At 32.2% G+C, this 16,262-nt stretch overlaps 1 protein-coding gene across 1 annotated transcript in view; it reads right to left on the minus strand.

The window, feature by feature from the left end:
• CEP162 (centrosomal protein 162) overlaps positions 1 to 16,262 on the minus strand; it is a 128,099-nt gene that overhangs the window by 50,796 nt on the left and 61,041 nt on the right. Inside the window, exons 10-17 of the mRNA XM_051997340.1 lie at positions 12,472 to 12,648; positions 11,535 to 11,616; positions 8,998 to 9,280; positions 7,242 to 7,515; positions 6,390 to 6,544; positions 5,964 to 6,191; positions 4,078 to 4,218; positions 862 to 974 (exon numbers count right to left, since the gene is read on the minus strand). Coding sequence (XP_051853300.1) covers positions 862 to 974; positions 4,078 to 4,218; positions 5,964 to 6,191; positions 6,390 to 6,544; positions 7,242 to 7,515; positions 8,998 to 9,280; positions 11,535 to 11,616; positions 12,472 to 12,648 — 1,453 coding nt within the window. The remainder of the gene's footprint in view (positions 1 to 861; positions 975 to 4,077; positions 4,219 to 5,963; positions 6,192 to 6,389; positions 6,545 to 7,241; positions 7,516 to 8,997; positions 9,281 to 11,534; positions 11,617 to 12,471; positions 12,649 to 16,262) is intronic.

Consider the following 16,262-nt stretch of genomic DNA (forward strand, 5'->3'; position numbering starts at 1 on the left):
GCAAGTAGATACAGGAGAGAGTATTCCAGATAGCATGAGAAGAAATCCATATTTTATGGTTTGGGGTAGAAATTGGGGGCAGAATTTCTGATCTTGCTCTGCCTTCCATCTTCCCCATTCCCCCTAAATCCCAAACAACCCATACATAAGAGGAATCTGAAACAGCTCATGGAAATATCTGTGTTGGGATCTACAGACAGGTTAGATGGCTCTACATAAAGCCCCAAAGAAAATTCTAACTAATTAAACTTAAGGGGAACATTTTGAGGACTCTAGAAAAAGAGGCCTTTTAGATGCCAAATTACCCCTCTTTGCTATATATGTTCTTTAAGTCTGGGACTGCTTTCTTCCCAGTCTTGTGGGAGTGCGTGTCAGAGATAAGGAGACATTTTGTTCCAAGAAAGGTAATTAAGTCTCATTAACTAAAGTGATAATCAACTGATGAGCACGTTGAGAATACAGGTTGAGGGTCAGGAGCTTCAGCATTATAGAAAATGACTCCTAGAATCAGGATATAGCCAATATTGCTAGCTATCAGCAGAAATGGGAATTGGGATAGTAGTTCCAGAGGCATGTGTTACAATGCGGTATAGAGAAAAAAATGTTATTACTAAAAAAAAATTAAAATACCATGGGTTTTTAGAAATTATTCAATTAATTATTTTGGGATTTAAAAACACATCAATTTTCTCAGGAATTAGCACAAACTCAAATATTAATATGCTGTACTAAAACAATAACGTTCTAAACTTTAAAATACTAGAGGCAAAACAAATTAAGTATTAATATTTAGAGTTTCATTCAGCATTAAATTGATTAGTCAGATTCCAATAGGAATCTAAGAATTTATGAAATACTTACTTTAATGATGCCAGCTCCGTTAATAAGCACTGGTTTTCTTTAAACAATCTTTCTTCATTTTTCTTATTTTGTACTTGAAGTTCTTTTACTTGTTTATATAATCTTTCATTTTCCTATTTAAGAATATAAAAAATCAAATGTTGCTTAAATCCAATTGCAATGACAGAGATTTTACAATACTTTTTAAACTTTAAGGTTTTTTTCTATTAATAGTGATTGTGCCACTCTGAATAAACATAAACATGTATTTTAAAATCTCAGTCTCTGATGTTTAGTAAAATGAGCAGAACCAGGGGAATATTGTACATATTAACAACAGGATTATATGATGATCAGCCATGAGGGACTTGGCTCTTCTCAACAATATGGTGATACAAAGCAATTCCTATAGACTTTGGATGGATATTGTCATCAGCATCCAGAAAGAGAACTATGCAGAATGAAGGTGAATTGAAACATAGTATTTTCACCATTTTTTGTTTGTTTGTTTGTTTTTTCTCATGGCTTTTTCCCTTTTGGTCTGATCTTTCTTGAACAACATGATAAATATGGAAATATGTTTATTTTTTTTATTTTTTGGAAATATGTTTAAAAGGATTGCACATATTTAATCTATATCAGATTGTTTGCTCTTTGGGGGAAGGGCAGAGAGGGAAGAAAGGTGAAAAACTTGGAACACAAAATCTTAGTAAAATGAATGTTGAAAAATATTTTTGCATGTATTTGGGAAAATAAAATACTATTGTGGAAAAAGTCTCTAGAGAACCACACATTAAAATTCTGAATCCTAGAGTTTTGATTTTTAATTGGAACTGTGATTTCACCAGTATAGGAGAATGCAAATGAGCATCTGCTCTGTATAGTCTTAGAGAGTAAGCTAGAGCACTAAGAGATCAAATGACTTGCTTGGAGTCACAGTCAGCTTGTATCAAAATGAACTGAAGTCATGCTGACTGAAGTTGACTCTCTATCCCCTATATCACTGTCTCAAATAAGGGAGATTCACTTTTCTCAAATCAAGAAAAAGTACAGTTAAATTTGAAGAAAAGTTCTATAACTGTTAAAGGGCCTCTAGGATAATGATTCATGATAATCTATTTACCACTATTCCCAATTGTGATTTTGAAAAATCTTTGAATATACCATTTATGAGATTTTGTGTCTTAGTTTAGGAGAGAAAATGAAGATCAACAATAATGGATAGAGCTTCTCAATGATGCTGCACTGTGTTTATAGACCATTATAAGGGAATATTTGTCTATCTAGTTCAAAAGATGATGGTGATTCATATTTATATATCTCTAAGTTTTGCAAGATGATTGAAAACTTCACAGGGGAAGTTCAGAGCATTTATGTTAGTTATAAAGGGATCTGAAATGGGAATCAAATTCAAGATTCAGGATTCCAAGTCTATCATTCTTTCCATTAATCCATGCTATCTCCATCATCATAAAATGTCAGGGCCTAAGAGATGTCCAAGTTAGAATAATCATCTAGTAAAATCTTTCATTTTATGAATGAATCAAAGCCTGATAAGCTTAAGTGGCTTGAACAATCTTTTGAAATTTATGGAATAGCTAGAACTTAAGTTCCAGGCTTCAGAAGCCTCTATTTCTAATATACCAGACTTTAATTTAGCAGAATGCTTCAGTGATTTTAATAAGTCAGTATGAAAAACATCATTTGTTCAGAGTAGAAAGCTAGTTGGAAAAATCCAGAATTATAAGGCTGAAATAAAAGTAAAAGATGAACATTTAAAGCAAAGGAGTTCTTGGGCCTGCTATGAACTTCAAAGAAAAAAGAGCTGGAGACTAATAGTTGTACCTCTATCTCTACTAGGAGAGATAATCAAAGAGCTGGACATAAAAGGACCCAAGACAAACTCAAATATGATTCCCCATCTCCAACCATGTTTTCTGTTTATAGCCTGAAGGAATAAAAATCATAGGTGGAAAACCATTTCTGGAAGCTCAGTCAAGGAAACTTTCAAGATGCATAATGAGCCTTGTAGCAAGACCTGATTAATATTCCTAAATCTAAAGAACTCACCTTGTTTGTATTAAACCAAGTTTACCCTCATTTATTAGCTTTGTACCTTGGCACACTGGCTCACTATTTTCAAATTATTTGCAAATGAGAAAATTAGATTAGAAGATTTTTAAAGTGCCTTCCAGCTCTAAAATTCAGAGCCTCAGTTATAGGAAAAATTTGTGATACATACAAAGAGGGAAAGAACAAGGTTTCAGATGCTAAAAGTGGTATCAGAAGTGACAGCAGATTATAAGTGAGCCTACTATTTTGAAAATAGGAAATATAGGATATATAAGTGCCTAAGAACTGTATTTTTTTTAAGTAATAGCTTATTTTCAAAATAAATGTAAAGATTGTTTTCAACATTTACCCTTACAAAACCTTGTAGAATTGTATTTCTTGGATCTTCAAGTTGTGTTTTTCTTTAATGTTGCTAGATAATATGTAATTGGAACTTAATAGATGTTACTAATTTAACTTTATATAATTATGGTTTAATATAATAAAAGCCCAGTTGGCCTCATGATGTGCTAAATGACTGGAGAAGAACTGAGGGCAGTTAAATAAATTATGAGCACAGTGACTAAAGAGAACTTAATAGCTTCAGGCCATATCTTGTATAGTTAAATTCATGTCTATTGTAATAAAGATTGTAGTCATACATGGGACAAATGGTATTATAACAGTATTATTAAACAAGTATTACTATGTGACTTAGCATCTCTTGTAGGTTTCATCCATAGTCAGGGAGAAGAACAGAAGAAAAGATAAGAAATGAAAGAATAAAAGAAAGCAAAAGGGAAAAAAGGAAAGAAACAATTAGAAATGGCAGAATGTGAATCATTAGATGTCTCAGTGGATACTTCAGTATATCAGGAGTTTCTCATAAAATCCAATGACATTTTCCCCCTATGATATTTTGGATATATTGGGAATTTAGTTAACTATTAAATCATATTTCATTACAAAAACTCAAGCATTAAAATTAAACATTCTCCTTTCAAAAGGTCTTTAGAATGCTAAGATTTCTCTCTTCTACCATACTTTCTAAGAAATATTTTAAAACAATTTATACTAGAGCCATTGCTCTAGTATACTTTTGCAAAATAACATATACATATGTTAAGATACTTTGTTTTAACAAAAAGTGAAAAGAGAAATCCACCATTATAAGAGTTACCATACTTGCTGATATCCTTGAAGAAGGGTCTCCTGTTCTTGGATTTCTTTTTGGATTTGCTTTAATTTTTCTTCAGAGATGGGACCAATTGGTTCTCCAGTGTTTAACCATTTTAGCTTTTTGCTCGTCTCTTCAAAGCTATTTAACTTTGAAAAAAAAAAAAAAAAAGCACAAAACCTGTTATATTTGGGGAAATGACTGAAAGGGGAAGGAGAGAAATGGATAAAAAGTACAATAATCTTGCACTGCCCTTTACATTATTTGATTATGTTATCGCAGTAAGGTTTTGTTATAATTAAAACAATAATCCTTTGGTCTTAAGTCGCCTTATAAAATTAACTATTTTATCATGTGGATATTCTAACTCAATTCTCCCCTAGTTTGTATGACTTTTTTAAAAAAAAGAATGTACTTCACTGTTTCAATCAATATGTATATAAAGAAGGCTGGAACTCTGGAGAAGTATACTTGAAACAAGGATACTTACAACAAGGTGTTAACTCAGTATGATTGATGAGATGATGGTTCTCTAGTTTACATGTATTTAGTATTTAGTATGGTGGTGTAATGGTTCTACAGTTGACACATGCTCAGTGTGCTGTAGTGATGTAATTGTACTAAGGTATATAAGGGCTGAGAGGACGTGAAATAAGCAGACTCAAGAGAAACTTGAGTGAATATGTGCTCGAGCTCGATCTCAGACTCCAGACTCCAGAGACATCCTCGAGAAAGCTAGCCTGAACATTACATGTATATAATCAAGCATCTACTATCTTTAAGGCACTCAGCTGTAATTTGCTTATAAGGTTTTGTTATGATGTCCTGAAAAAAAGTTAGGTGGCAGAGTGGATAGAGCACCAGGTCTGGAGTCAAAAAGACTTGAATTCAAAACTGGTCTCAAGCATTTACTAGCTATATGACTCTGTGAAAATCACTTAATCCTGCCTGCCTCAATTTCCTCATCTGTAAAATTAGCTGGAGAAGGAAAAAAGGCAAATGACTTCAATATCTTTACCAAGAGAACCCTAAAAGGGGTCATAAAGCATTGGGCATGACTGAAAAATGACTAAACAACAACAATAAAAAAACAAAGTTCTGAATTAACAAGATAATACTTAGAGTCCAGGTCATGAAACCATATATTGAAAAGACAATGTTATATCAAAACATTTCTGGCACTTCTAATACTCTGTTTTGTTAGAGCTATTATTTCTCCCATTTTAAAGATGAGGAGATAGGGGCTTTAGAGAGTTTTAAGTGACTTGCTTAGGGTTTCATTGGCAATTAAATTACTGAGGCTAGATTTTAACTTTTTTTGGTTAAAATTTTATTAAGATTTTATAGAAGAAGGAGAAAATTAACTAACCTTAGATTATTCAGACTTTATAAAGGATTACCATTAAATCTGTGTAAAAGCTTTCTATTAATTCAAATTTAAATCTACTATCATTGGCCTAAATGAAAAGACTTCATTGTATATGTTCATTAATGAAATGGTTTTGATTAAATAAATAACTGATTTTTAGACCCTAAAGTATCTTGGATTCTCTACGTCTGATGGGAACCAATTTCACTGAGTTATAAAATAACAAAAGTAACATGACTAGCTTGTTAGACTTGAGAGCAAGTCATAAAGGAGACAGAAATTATGTTTTTTAGTTAGTGAGAATGGATCCTACTATTAACAAGTAGATTCCATTAGAGTTGAGCCAATTTGGACTTTTTAAAAAGGGGAAGTTTCTTAGGATATTTGTGGAAGTTTTGTGTGGAAAACTTACTATATATATATATATATATATCAAGCAATCCTAATCGAAAAAGCACTAGGAATAGATAATAAATGGAGTACACTGAATATTTGACAGGAAAAAAAGGTCAATAACTACAATACCTTGGCTTGAAGTATATAATTATCTTGATTCACTCTAAAAAGTTCTTTTTCCTGTTTTTTCTTTATTTCTTCCATCTTATTTTCAAGTTCTTTTTCTTTCTCTGAGAAGGTAGCTTTAATTTGTTCAATTACAGTTTGTGCTCCACTCCACTTTTCTTCTGCCTCTTGAACCTTTTTGAGCCAAAACAATTCTCTTTCTTGGTTTTCTGAAGGGCATAAGATGGAATCCTACTTGGAAAAAAAAATCATCTTATTGTGGTAGATATACACCACATGGTTTGAATGGTTTGAATACAAATAATGAGCATTAAAACAATACAATGACTAATTTTTCATTTTAAAACAAATGCTAAATGATAACTATTTACAGTCACTCTTGGCATTTATTTTATTTTGATAGTTTTTTTAAGAATGGAAAAGACTTACATCTGGACACAGTAGTCGGGAGTCTGCTCCTGGAGGAACTTGACGCTGAGGATCATTAGCAACTGATTTATTAGGAGTAGTCAGGCCACTTTCAGTTTTTGTCACTTGTTTACCTGCAGCTCCAGATCTTATTATTTTTGTTGCAAATAAATTTCCTAAATTTTAGAAAACAAGAAAAAAGCACTTAGATACAATGTTATCAAATATAAGGAACTAGGATAAAAATATCTTCCCACTCTAAATTATAAGACTTTGATACAGATAAAATGAATCAGGTGACAAAGGTTAAATTATTTAAGCACTGACATCATGTGTACTTAATTTTTTTTGGGAAGGATCAATACTTATTAATTCTTTAACAGACTGAGTCAATTATTGAAATAAGTGGCTTTCATTAGACATTAAAAACATAACAAAAACAGGACATTCAAATGGATTGTGAAAGTGAAGTCACATAAAACAATATGTATATTGATTTCTATCAATTCTTACTATAATGCCTCATTAGGATGTGGAGGTGACCCTGTTTCACAAATATTGTGCCAGAAAAGCTCAAGCTTATTGGAAGGGCTTCAGATATTGTTCCAAAAGTAAACTAGGGCTACTTTTGTGTTATCATCTTTCCTAAAGTACAAGGTCACTGTCGATAGGGTGAATAAGGTGATAAATTCTTTGGTCATGATGACCCATTAAACAAAGAAAAATACAAAATTACACTCAGTATTGTGCAGTTCCTTATTCCTTCAAAAACTACCTTGTATTTTATTTTATACTTGTTTATGTGTAAATTCTCTCTCCTGAAATAAATGTAAGCTTGTAAATACAAATTATTATAGTAACATAATCTATTACCTTTTTGCCTGACTTTATATGGAGGGGATTTGGATTTTAAATTTTCCTTTTTCATAATCTCCTTTGATGTTTTCTTTTCAACAGTAGAAAAAGCTTTTATTGGTGAATATGATTTTCCATATCCTGAGCTTCTCACAGATGCATAGGGTCCACTCTGAGATTTTCTCTTAAGTAAAGGAGGTGTACTTCTCGTTTTCTTGGATGTTGTCTGTTTAGTGATAATAGGACTGATATCCTCTCCAGAGCTCAGTTGAGGTAATTGGGGTCTGATGGCCTGTATGAATAAGAATTTGAAAGGAGCACATATTACTCAAGCAATTAAAATTTAACTATAGGAGTAAGTGAAGTAAAACTATGGCTAAGTCACAATGATCACTAAAAGATGCATTTTTAAGAGAAGACAACCTGACAAGGACAAGAAAGAGTTCTCCAAGTACCCTACTAAATTCTTAATAATCTTACCCATATTTACAAAGTAAGCCTTGCATAGGAAATCTCATTTTCACTGACCAACAAACAGAAATAGTGTATGGAAACGGGATAAGCCTTAAATTTAATCTAACTAAGCATTTTTCTTTCCTTATTCAGCTTATTCAATGATACATCTCTGAAGTGCTCTATTCATATATTTCTGTAAGCCTTAACAGGAGTGAATAAGCCACAATGGGAACATAATTTTTCATACTTTATAAAACCTAAATGGGTGAACACAGCATAAAAAATGCAAAATTGGATCAAAAATTGATTTCTGGTTTACAAATATAGAGTAAGAATGATTATTAAATCTAATTTTGTTTACTAGTCAAATTCTTATAAGAGGGCCTGCCACCCCCCCACCAGCCTTGGACATCATATAGGGCATGGCTCAGGTAATCTGAGGATAGCCTTGTAGGGTGAATAAGATGGCTCTGGGAGGAAGGGGGTTCCACCCTAAAGAGCAATGTGGCAGTTCCTAAGGGAGGCGTGCCGGACCCTAGAGGAGGACCTTGAATATCCTTATTAGGGAAGGAATGCATACATTATATCTATGTGTAGATTCCTGTGGAGAATCATGTATCTACTATAGGCTAGGATATGATTATATATGAAATAGTAACTAGAAACAAACACCAAGATGATAAAAATACCTGCAGTCTTTGTAATAAACAGAATCTCACACCACCCTGGCTCTTGCCTCTCATTGCTCACAATCTTCACCATTTCAGGTGGACAGGCAGTGCTGCTCACATAAAGCCTGGTCCACTCGGAAGTTAAGGCCATGACCTCTAACAAATTCTATGTCCAATTTTTTCAAGTAAGCATTTGGCACATAATAAATAATAGTACAGTCAGCCCATACTGCTGATTAAAAGATTTTGTTAAACTCTAATATAAAGGACTTATTTTTGTATTCACCAAACTTTTTGATAAATTCATCATTTGTTACATTATTGTTTATTATGGATTAGTGGTGCAGGGGTTTCAGCTATTCATGCAAATCAGAAGTTCAGAAATGGAAAGGATCTCTGGAGTTATTTAAGCTAAAAGATTTTACACATAAGAAAAGTAGATGAAAACTAAAGGTGTTATACTCCTAGTCTAAATGACACAGACCACATAAGTAATCAGTAGCAGAGCTGGGATGTAAATCCATTCTTTCTGACTCTACAACTAGTATTTTTTCCAGGGTAAAAAGTATTGTAATTAAGAGAAGCTATATTATTTGTAACTTCTATATTTCTGATTAAAAATTTTAATGATCTGAAATAATACTTACTTGGTTAATTTTATTATCATGAAGTAAAGGTGAAGAATCTTGATATAGTTTTTTTCTTAAAACATCAAGTTGTGTTTTATCTATATGTTCTTCAGTAGAAGTTACTCTTGGCAAACTACTTTCATTAATTTTGTTTGTAGTCTTCTGCAAAAAATTCTTCTCATTCTTTTCAAAAAATTGGTCCAAATGCTGTTGCTGTTCCTGAGATATTATAGGTGGTTGTTTCTTAAGAGGTAGAGGGCTAACAAATTCGGTTGTCTTACTATCAATCAATTTTTTTGTGCTATAAAAAGATGAATACAATTTAATTTTTATTGATCTTTTTGAGATTGTTAGCTCAAGTCTTTTAACTTTATTACTTCTAAACATTTCTTTTAATGTAAGCACTTCAATACTAATATGTAATTATTTTTATTCATTCACTCTTTTTAGTCTTTCATTCAAAAACATGTTAGCCCACTCACCAACTTTGTAAATGGCATTACAATATAAAGAAATAATTTTACTTAGATCTGTCTTTTTAATAATGACCCAAACTAAGAAGATTTATATTATTTTATTAAGAAAAAAATATATATATCCATTCTTCCCTTCAAAGTTAGCAAAATATTCAAGTAGAATGATAATTTTATAAACAGAAAAAAATTATATAATTTTTTTTTAAAAATTGGGACACATTACTCTCTCCTGGTTCAATGCTTGTTTATTAACTCTTTCTTAGTTTCCTTTACCAGCTCATTATTATTCACAGCGTGGTCTCTAACTGAGTAATTCTTTAATATCTTGTCCTGGGCCCTCTTCTCCATACTCTTCTATCTCAGTAGCTCATTAGCGTCTATGGGTTTAACTATCATCTCTAAGTAGATGACTCTCATATACACATAATGTAGTCTCAGTCTCTCCCTTAAGCTTCATTCCTTAACACTATGAAACGGTTTTGATCAGACATTTCAAGATGGATGGAGAGAACAAGCTCAATGTGTCTAAAACTGAACTTGTTTCTTCCCATTAAAACCTCCCCTCTTCAAAACTTCCCTATTTCTGTTGAAGGTACTACCATCTTTTCAGTCCATGGTTCATAATCTCAACATCATGACTCCATATAACTAGTTAGGTACTGAATCTTGCCATTCCTATCTTTACAACATCTCTTGAATTTTGTCCCTTGTATCTATCACATAACTATTTTCTTTAGTTCAGACATTTATGACCTCTCTATAGATTATTGCAACTTCTTACTGGTCTTCATGTCTTAAGTGACTCATCACTCCAATCCAAAGTAAGTTGAAATCTGGAACTGACCATTTCACTCCCCTATTTAACCAACTCCAGTGATCCTATTACCTTTAGAAAAGAATCTAAGTTCTTCTGTTTAGCTTTTAAAGTCATAAAAAACCTGGTCCCAATATACTTTTCCAGCCTCACTGAATATTTCCCTCCTTTTGCACATTGAAATTCAATTCAAATGGCTTTCTCTTTGTTCCTTATTCATAACACTCAGTATTTTACATCTGTGCCTTTGTACCAGCCATTCTCCCATGCATGGCACCTACTTCTTTTAATCTGATCCCCAAAGAGTTCCCCTCTCTCTTCCATTAATATGTAATTGAAAGGGTCAGCACCTGCCCTGGAGTCAGGAGGACCCGAGTACAACTCCCAGTTCAGACATTTAATATTTACTAGCTGTGCGACCGAGGCAATTCACTTAACCCCCAGTTATTCCCCCCCCCCAAAAAAAAAGTGCAGTTGAGGCACCATCTTTATTGGTCTCCTCAAGTCCAAGTACCCTTTCTCCCAACTATTTTGTATTTAACATTTTGTGTGTTTATGTTTGTATTTCTTAACTTTATGCTATATATTTTTATATTTGTGTGTATATTTATTAGTGCTATCTCCATGTGTTTTATATGCAGTCTCCTCTATTAGAATGCAAACTCCTTATGAATAGGTATTGTTTTGTTTTTTTTTTTTTGTCCTTGTTTCCTGTGTACCTAGGCTAATGCAAGGCACACAATGGAAATTTAATGAACATTTGCTGACTGATCAAAATTAAAGCAGTTACCAAAAAAATTTTAATTTGCCACAGTATATGATAGCATTATAATCTAAAAAAACTTATTATTGTTATGAATCATTATCTCTGTATTTCAAAATGTTTTCATGCAATGACATTGGAGTAAACATTTTAAATTTTTAAAATTTTCCATGGGAAAACAACATTTAGAAAATATCCAGAAATTTGATCATACATCAGATCTGTTATGGATATCCCAATTAAATATATTACTATTTAATTCTTGAACTGATTTAGGCGACTAATAAATAAGCAAAATTCCAAATTACCATTTTTATCTTTATCCAGTGAGAATCAATTCCAGGAAATCAGAGCACATAAAAATCTAACTGATTTTGAACTTGATAATGCTAGCATAAAACAATAATAAATAAATGGAAATATTTTTAGATGAGAGTAAATTGCTTTAAAATTGCCCAAGGCCTTTATTTTAAAAATAGAACATATATCAAGAAATTGCTACCTGACAGGCTGCCCAGCAAGACAGTTGCCAAGTAATGAATCCATTCTAATAGGCTTCATCAACTCCTCTACAGTATGCAGGTCTAGGAGAATAAAAGAATTATATGAATTGTTAAAAATACAGATCAGTTCTGAGAAAATTAGAATCAAAGTTACATTTTCTTCATATGGCCTGTCAGCATAATATAAACAATACCCTACAACTGCAGAGACAGATGTCTTTCTACATCATAAACAGAACTTCCTTTTTTTCAATAAATGAAAATCTGATCTATATACTGATGCAGACATATACATTGACCCTCTACAGGTCTGTTGATAAGTCATTTTTCAGTCATATCTGATCCTCTATGATCCCTAATTGGAGTTTTCTTGGAAGAGATACTGAAGTGTTTTTCCATTTCCTTCTTCAGCTCATTTTACAGCTGAGGAACTGAGGCAAATGGGTTAAATTACTTGCCCAGGATCATACAGTTTAAGTAAGTATTTGAGGCTAGATTTTAACTCAGAAAAATGAGTCTTCCAGATTCCAGGCTCAATGCTCTATCTACTACATCACCTAGCTGCCCTATATCATGGGTTAAGAACATGTAAAAAAAAGTAAATTCATTAATCAATTTTTTTTAAACATTAAAAATTTTTTTTGTTCAGTATATATTTTTGGAAACTGAAATTTTATTCCATTGATGGTTGTAACTTTGCTAAACCTATGATGCCTAGTATTGATTTTGATTTAATCCTTTAACTAAGAGGATAGACACAATAAAAGACATAAAGTGAATTACATGTAAATTATATATTATCCAAAAGTATCCTATAAAAACAAAGGGCTCCCACTGCTTAAAGCTATATTTCTATATGCTGCATAAGTAAGAGGACTTCAATTTTGTTCTACCAAATAAAACAATAATCACATCATATTATTATTAACATTTTACCAGATTCAGAAGGAGAGATGTTTTTTGAACACTCCTCCATTTCCTGAGGAGCATCCTGCAACAAGCTCTTGCTACACTCAATTTTTGGCTCATCTGTGTCTCCCAAAGACTGATCGATATGATGATAGGCATGATGCAGTGCTTCTAAGTCACTGTTGCTTTGTCCACAAGACATACCTGGTGGAAATATAATTGTAATTTTACTAGAAAGCTATTATAAACAGATTATTACCTGATATCTGTTGGGCATTCAACATAGAATGATATTGAGTTATAGACAAGTTTACTTCAAGAAGATAGGTGATGAATTTATGTAGTTTTTAAATGTTATTTTCAATTCAATTCAAAAAGCATTTATTAAGTCTAAAATGTAGCAATCTCTCATAACCCAAAATCTATTCTAGTGTATGACAGCATTCACTTTTAAAATTTTCTAGGTACTAGAGATACAATATAAAAATAAAAATAGTCCCTCTCTTATAAAAAGGTTATATTCTATTGAAGAAATAATCTATATAAGAAGAGATAGATAAATACAAGTAATTTAGAGGGAGAGTTCTAACAGGTGGGAGATCACTTCATCATTGAGCATTTATTAAGCTGTAGTAGGCTTTGGGATAAAGAGTGAGGACACTGATACTGACTGACTCATTGTATATAATGAGGTTTTCTTGGCAAAGACTGCGATTTTTCACTTCTTCTAGTGCATTTTACAGGGCAGGAACTGAGGCAAAATAGGGTTAAGTAACTTGCTCAGGGGTTACACAGATAGTAGTGTTTGAGGCCAGATGTAAACTCAGGAAAATGAGTCTTACTGACTTCAGGTCTAGCATTCTGTCCACTGTGCCAACTAGCTGTCCCCAAAGCCAATAGTACCCAATATTCCCAGGAGACCTCCTATCCAAATATTAACTAGGTCCAACCCTGCTTAGTTTCTAGAGATCAGGAAGGTTCAGGGTAGTATGGATATCTACACAAGTGATACAAAGAAAGATTAAAAAAGTGGTTTTGGCCTTCAAATTTTAATTGTCCCTACAGCTTTCAATGGAGGAAGATAAAGAAAAAAAATGCAGATTCATGACATAAACAGAATAAATAGAAGATAATCTCAGAGAAGACAGTATTAGCAGGGAAGGGTACTAGTGGGGGGAGGAATGTGTAACAAAGTTAGGAAATTACTCTTTTAGAAAGTAGATTTGAGCTAAGTCTTGAAGGAAACCAACAATGCATTAGTGTCCCAGTTTTCCCAGATTCCCTCCAACATTTGTCATCATCTTTTTCTGTCATCTTGGCCAATCTGAGATGTGAAATGATATCTCAAAGTTGTCTTAATTTGCATTTCTCTAATCAAGAATGATTTAGATCATTTTTTTTTATATGAGTAGAATTGACTTCAATTACATCATCTAAAAATTGTTCATATCCTCTGACCATTTATCAGAAGAGGGGAATGGCTTATTTTCTTAGAAATTTGAGTCAATTCTCTATATAAATGAGGCCTTTATCAGAAATACTGATGTAAAAATTTCCCCCAGCTTTCTACTTCTTTTCTAATCTTTGCTGCATTGGTTTTATTTGTACAAAAACCTTTTAATTTAATGTAATTAAAATTATCCATTTTGTATTTTTTAATGTTATCTAGTTCTTCTTTGGCCATAAATTCCTTCCTTTTTCACCGAGAACTACTAATCTAAGAGATAGAATATCCCTTGTTCTCCTAATTTGCTTATAGTATCACCTTTTATATTTAAATCATGAATCTATTTCAAACTTATCATGGTAGATGGTGTTAGATATTTGTCACTATCTATTTTCTGCTATACTATTTGTATATTTGTAATTGTGTTCATTTAGTTTCTGGCTTTCTTTTGGCAGATAGATTCCCAAACACTTTATATTACCTACAGCTATTTTAAATGGGATTTCTCTTTCCATCTCTTGCTGGTATTTTGTTGGTAACATATAGAAATACCAGGGATTAACGTGGGTTTATTTTATATGCTGTAACTTTGCTAAAGTTGTTGTTTCTAGTAGTTTTTTAAGTGATTTTCTAGGATTCTCAAAGTATACCATCATATCACCTGCAAAGAGTGATAATTTTGTTTCCTCATTATCTGCTCTAATTCCTTCAATTTCTTTTTCTTCTCTTACTGCTAAAGCTAATATCTATTTTGTTGGCTTTTTCATAAAAACAACTTTTAGTTTTGTTTATTAGGTCAATAATTTTCTTACTTTCAATTTTATTAATCTCTCCTTTTGTTTTTAGAATTTCTAACTTGATATTTAATTGGGGTTTTTAAAATTTGTCCTTTTTCTAGTTTTTTTTTTTAGTTTCATGCCCAAATCATTGATCTTCTCTTTCTCTATTTTATTTATATAAACATCTAATGATATAAAATTTCCCCAAGAATTGTTTGATTGTATCCTATAAGTTTTTTTTTTTTAATGTTGGCTTGTTATTGTCATTCTTTTGGATGAAATTATTGTTTCTGTTTTGTTGTTTTACCCACTCATTCTTTAGGATTGGATTTTATTCACTTTCCAAATATTTGTTGGTCTATTTTTCCATGGCTCTTTATTACATGTAATTTTTATGGCATCAAGATCTGAAAAAGATGCATTTACTATTTCTATCTTTCTTCATTTGAGTATAAGGTTTTTATGCCCTAATACATATGGTCAATTTTTGTGTAAGTGCCAGGTACCACTGAGAAAAAGGTATATTCCTTTCTATCCCCATTCAATTTTCTCCAAAGGTTTATTATATCTAACTTCTCTAAAATTCTATTCATCTCTTTGACATCTTTATTTTGTGGTTAGGTCTATCTAGGTCTGAAAGAGGGGGATTGAGATCCCCCACTAATATAGTTTTGCTGTCTATTTCTTCTCACTACTCATTTAACTTCCTTAAGAACTTGGATGCTAGATCACTTGATGCATATATATTTACTATTGATATTTCTTCATCGTATATGGCACCCTACTTAGCAAGATGTAGTTTCCTTCCTTAAATCTCTAAATTAGATCCATTTTTTGCTTTTGCTTAATCTGAAATCAGGATTACTACCCCTGCCTTTATATATATATATATATATATATATATATATATATATATATATATATATATATATATATATATATACATACTTCAACTGAAGCGTAATAGATTCTGCTCTAACCTTTTACCTTTACTTTGATTATAACTCTCTACTTCCAATGTGTTTCTTGTAAACAATATATAGTAGAATTCTGGCTTTTAATCCACTCTCTGCTATCCCTTTGCTTTTTTATGAGAGAGTTTATCCCATTCCCATTCATAGTTAAGATTACTAATTCTATATTTCCTGCCATCCTCATTTCCCCAGTTTATACTTTTCTCGCTCTTTCTCTTTCCCTCCTCACGAATGTTTTGCTTTTGACTACCACCTCTCTCAATCTGCCCTCTCTTTTTTCCAGCCCCCTTCCTATTCCTTTCCCTTTCTACTTTTGCTTTTCTATTAGCCTCCTCTTTTCCTTTCCCCTCCTATTACCCTACAGGATGAAACAAATTTCTATACCAAACTAAGTATGTATGTCATTCCCACTTTGAGCCATTATCTGATGAGATTTAAGATTCAAACAATGCTCTTCCCCCTCTCTTCTTTCCCTCACCTATACTTTTGTGCCTCTTCCAGTGATATAATTATTTACTCCATTTTACCTCCTCCTTCCTTTTCTCCCAGCACAATACTTTTCCTAACCCTAATTCCTGAAAAAAAAAATCATCACACTAAAGTCAACTTATAACTACA

The sequence above is a fragment of the Antechinus flavipes genome, chromosome 4 (genome assembly GCF_016432865.1).
Source record: "Antechinus flavipes isolate AdamAnt ecotype Samford, QLD, Australia chromosome 4, AdamAnt_v2, whole genome shotgun sequence".
Classification (NCBI taxonomy): Eukaryota; Metazoa; Chordata; class Mammalia; order Dasyuromorphia; family Dasyuridae; genus Antechinus; species Antechinus flavipes.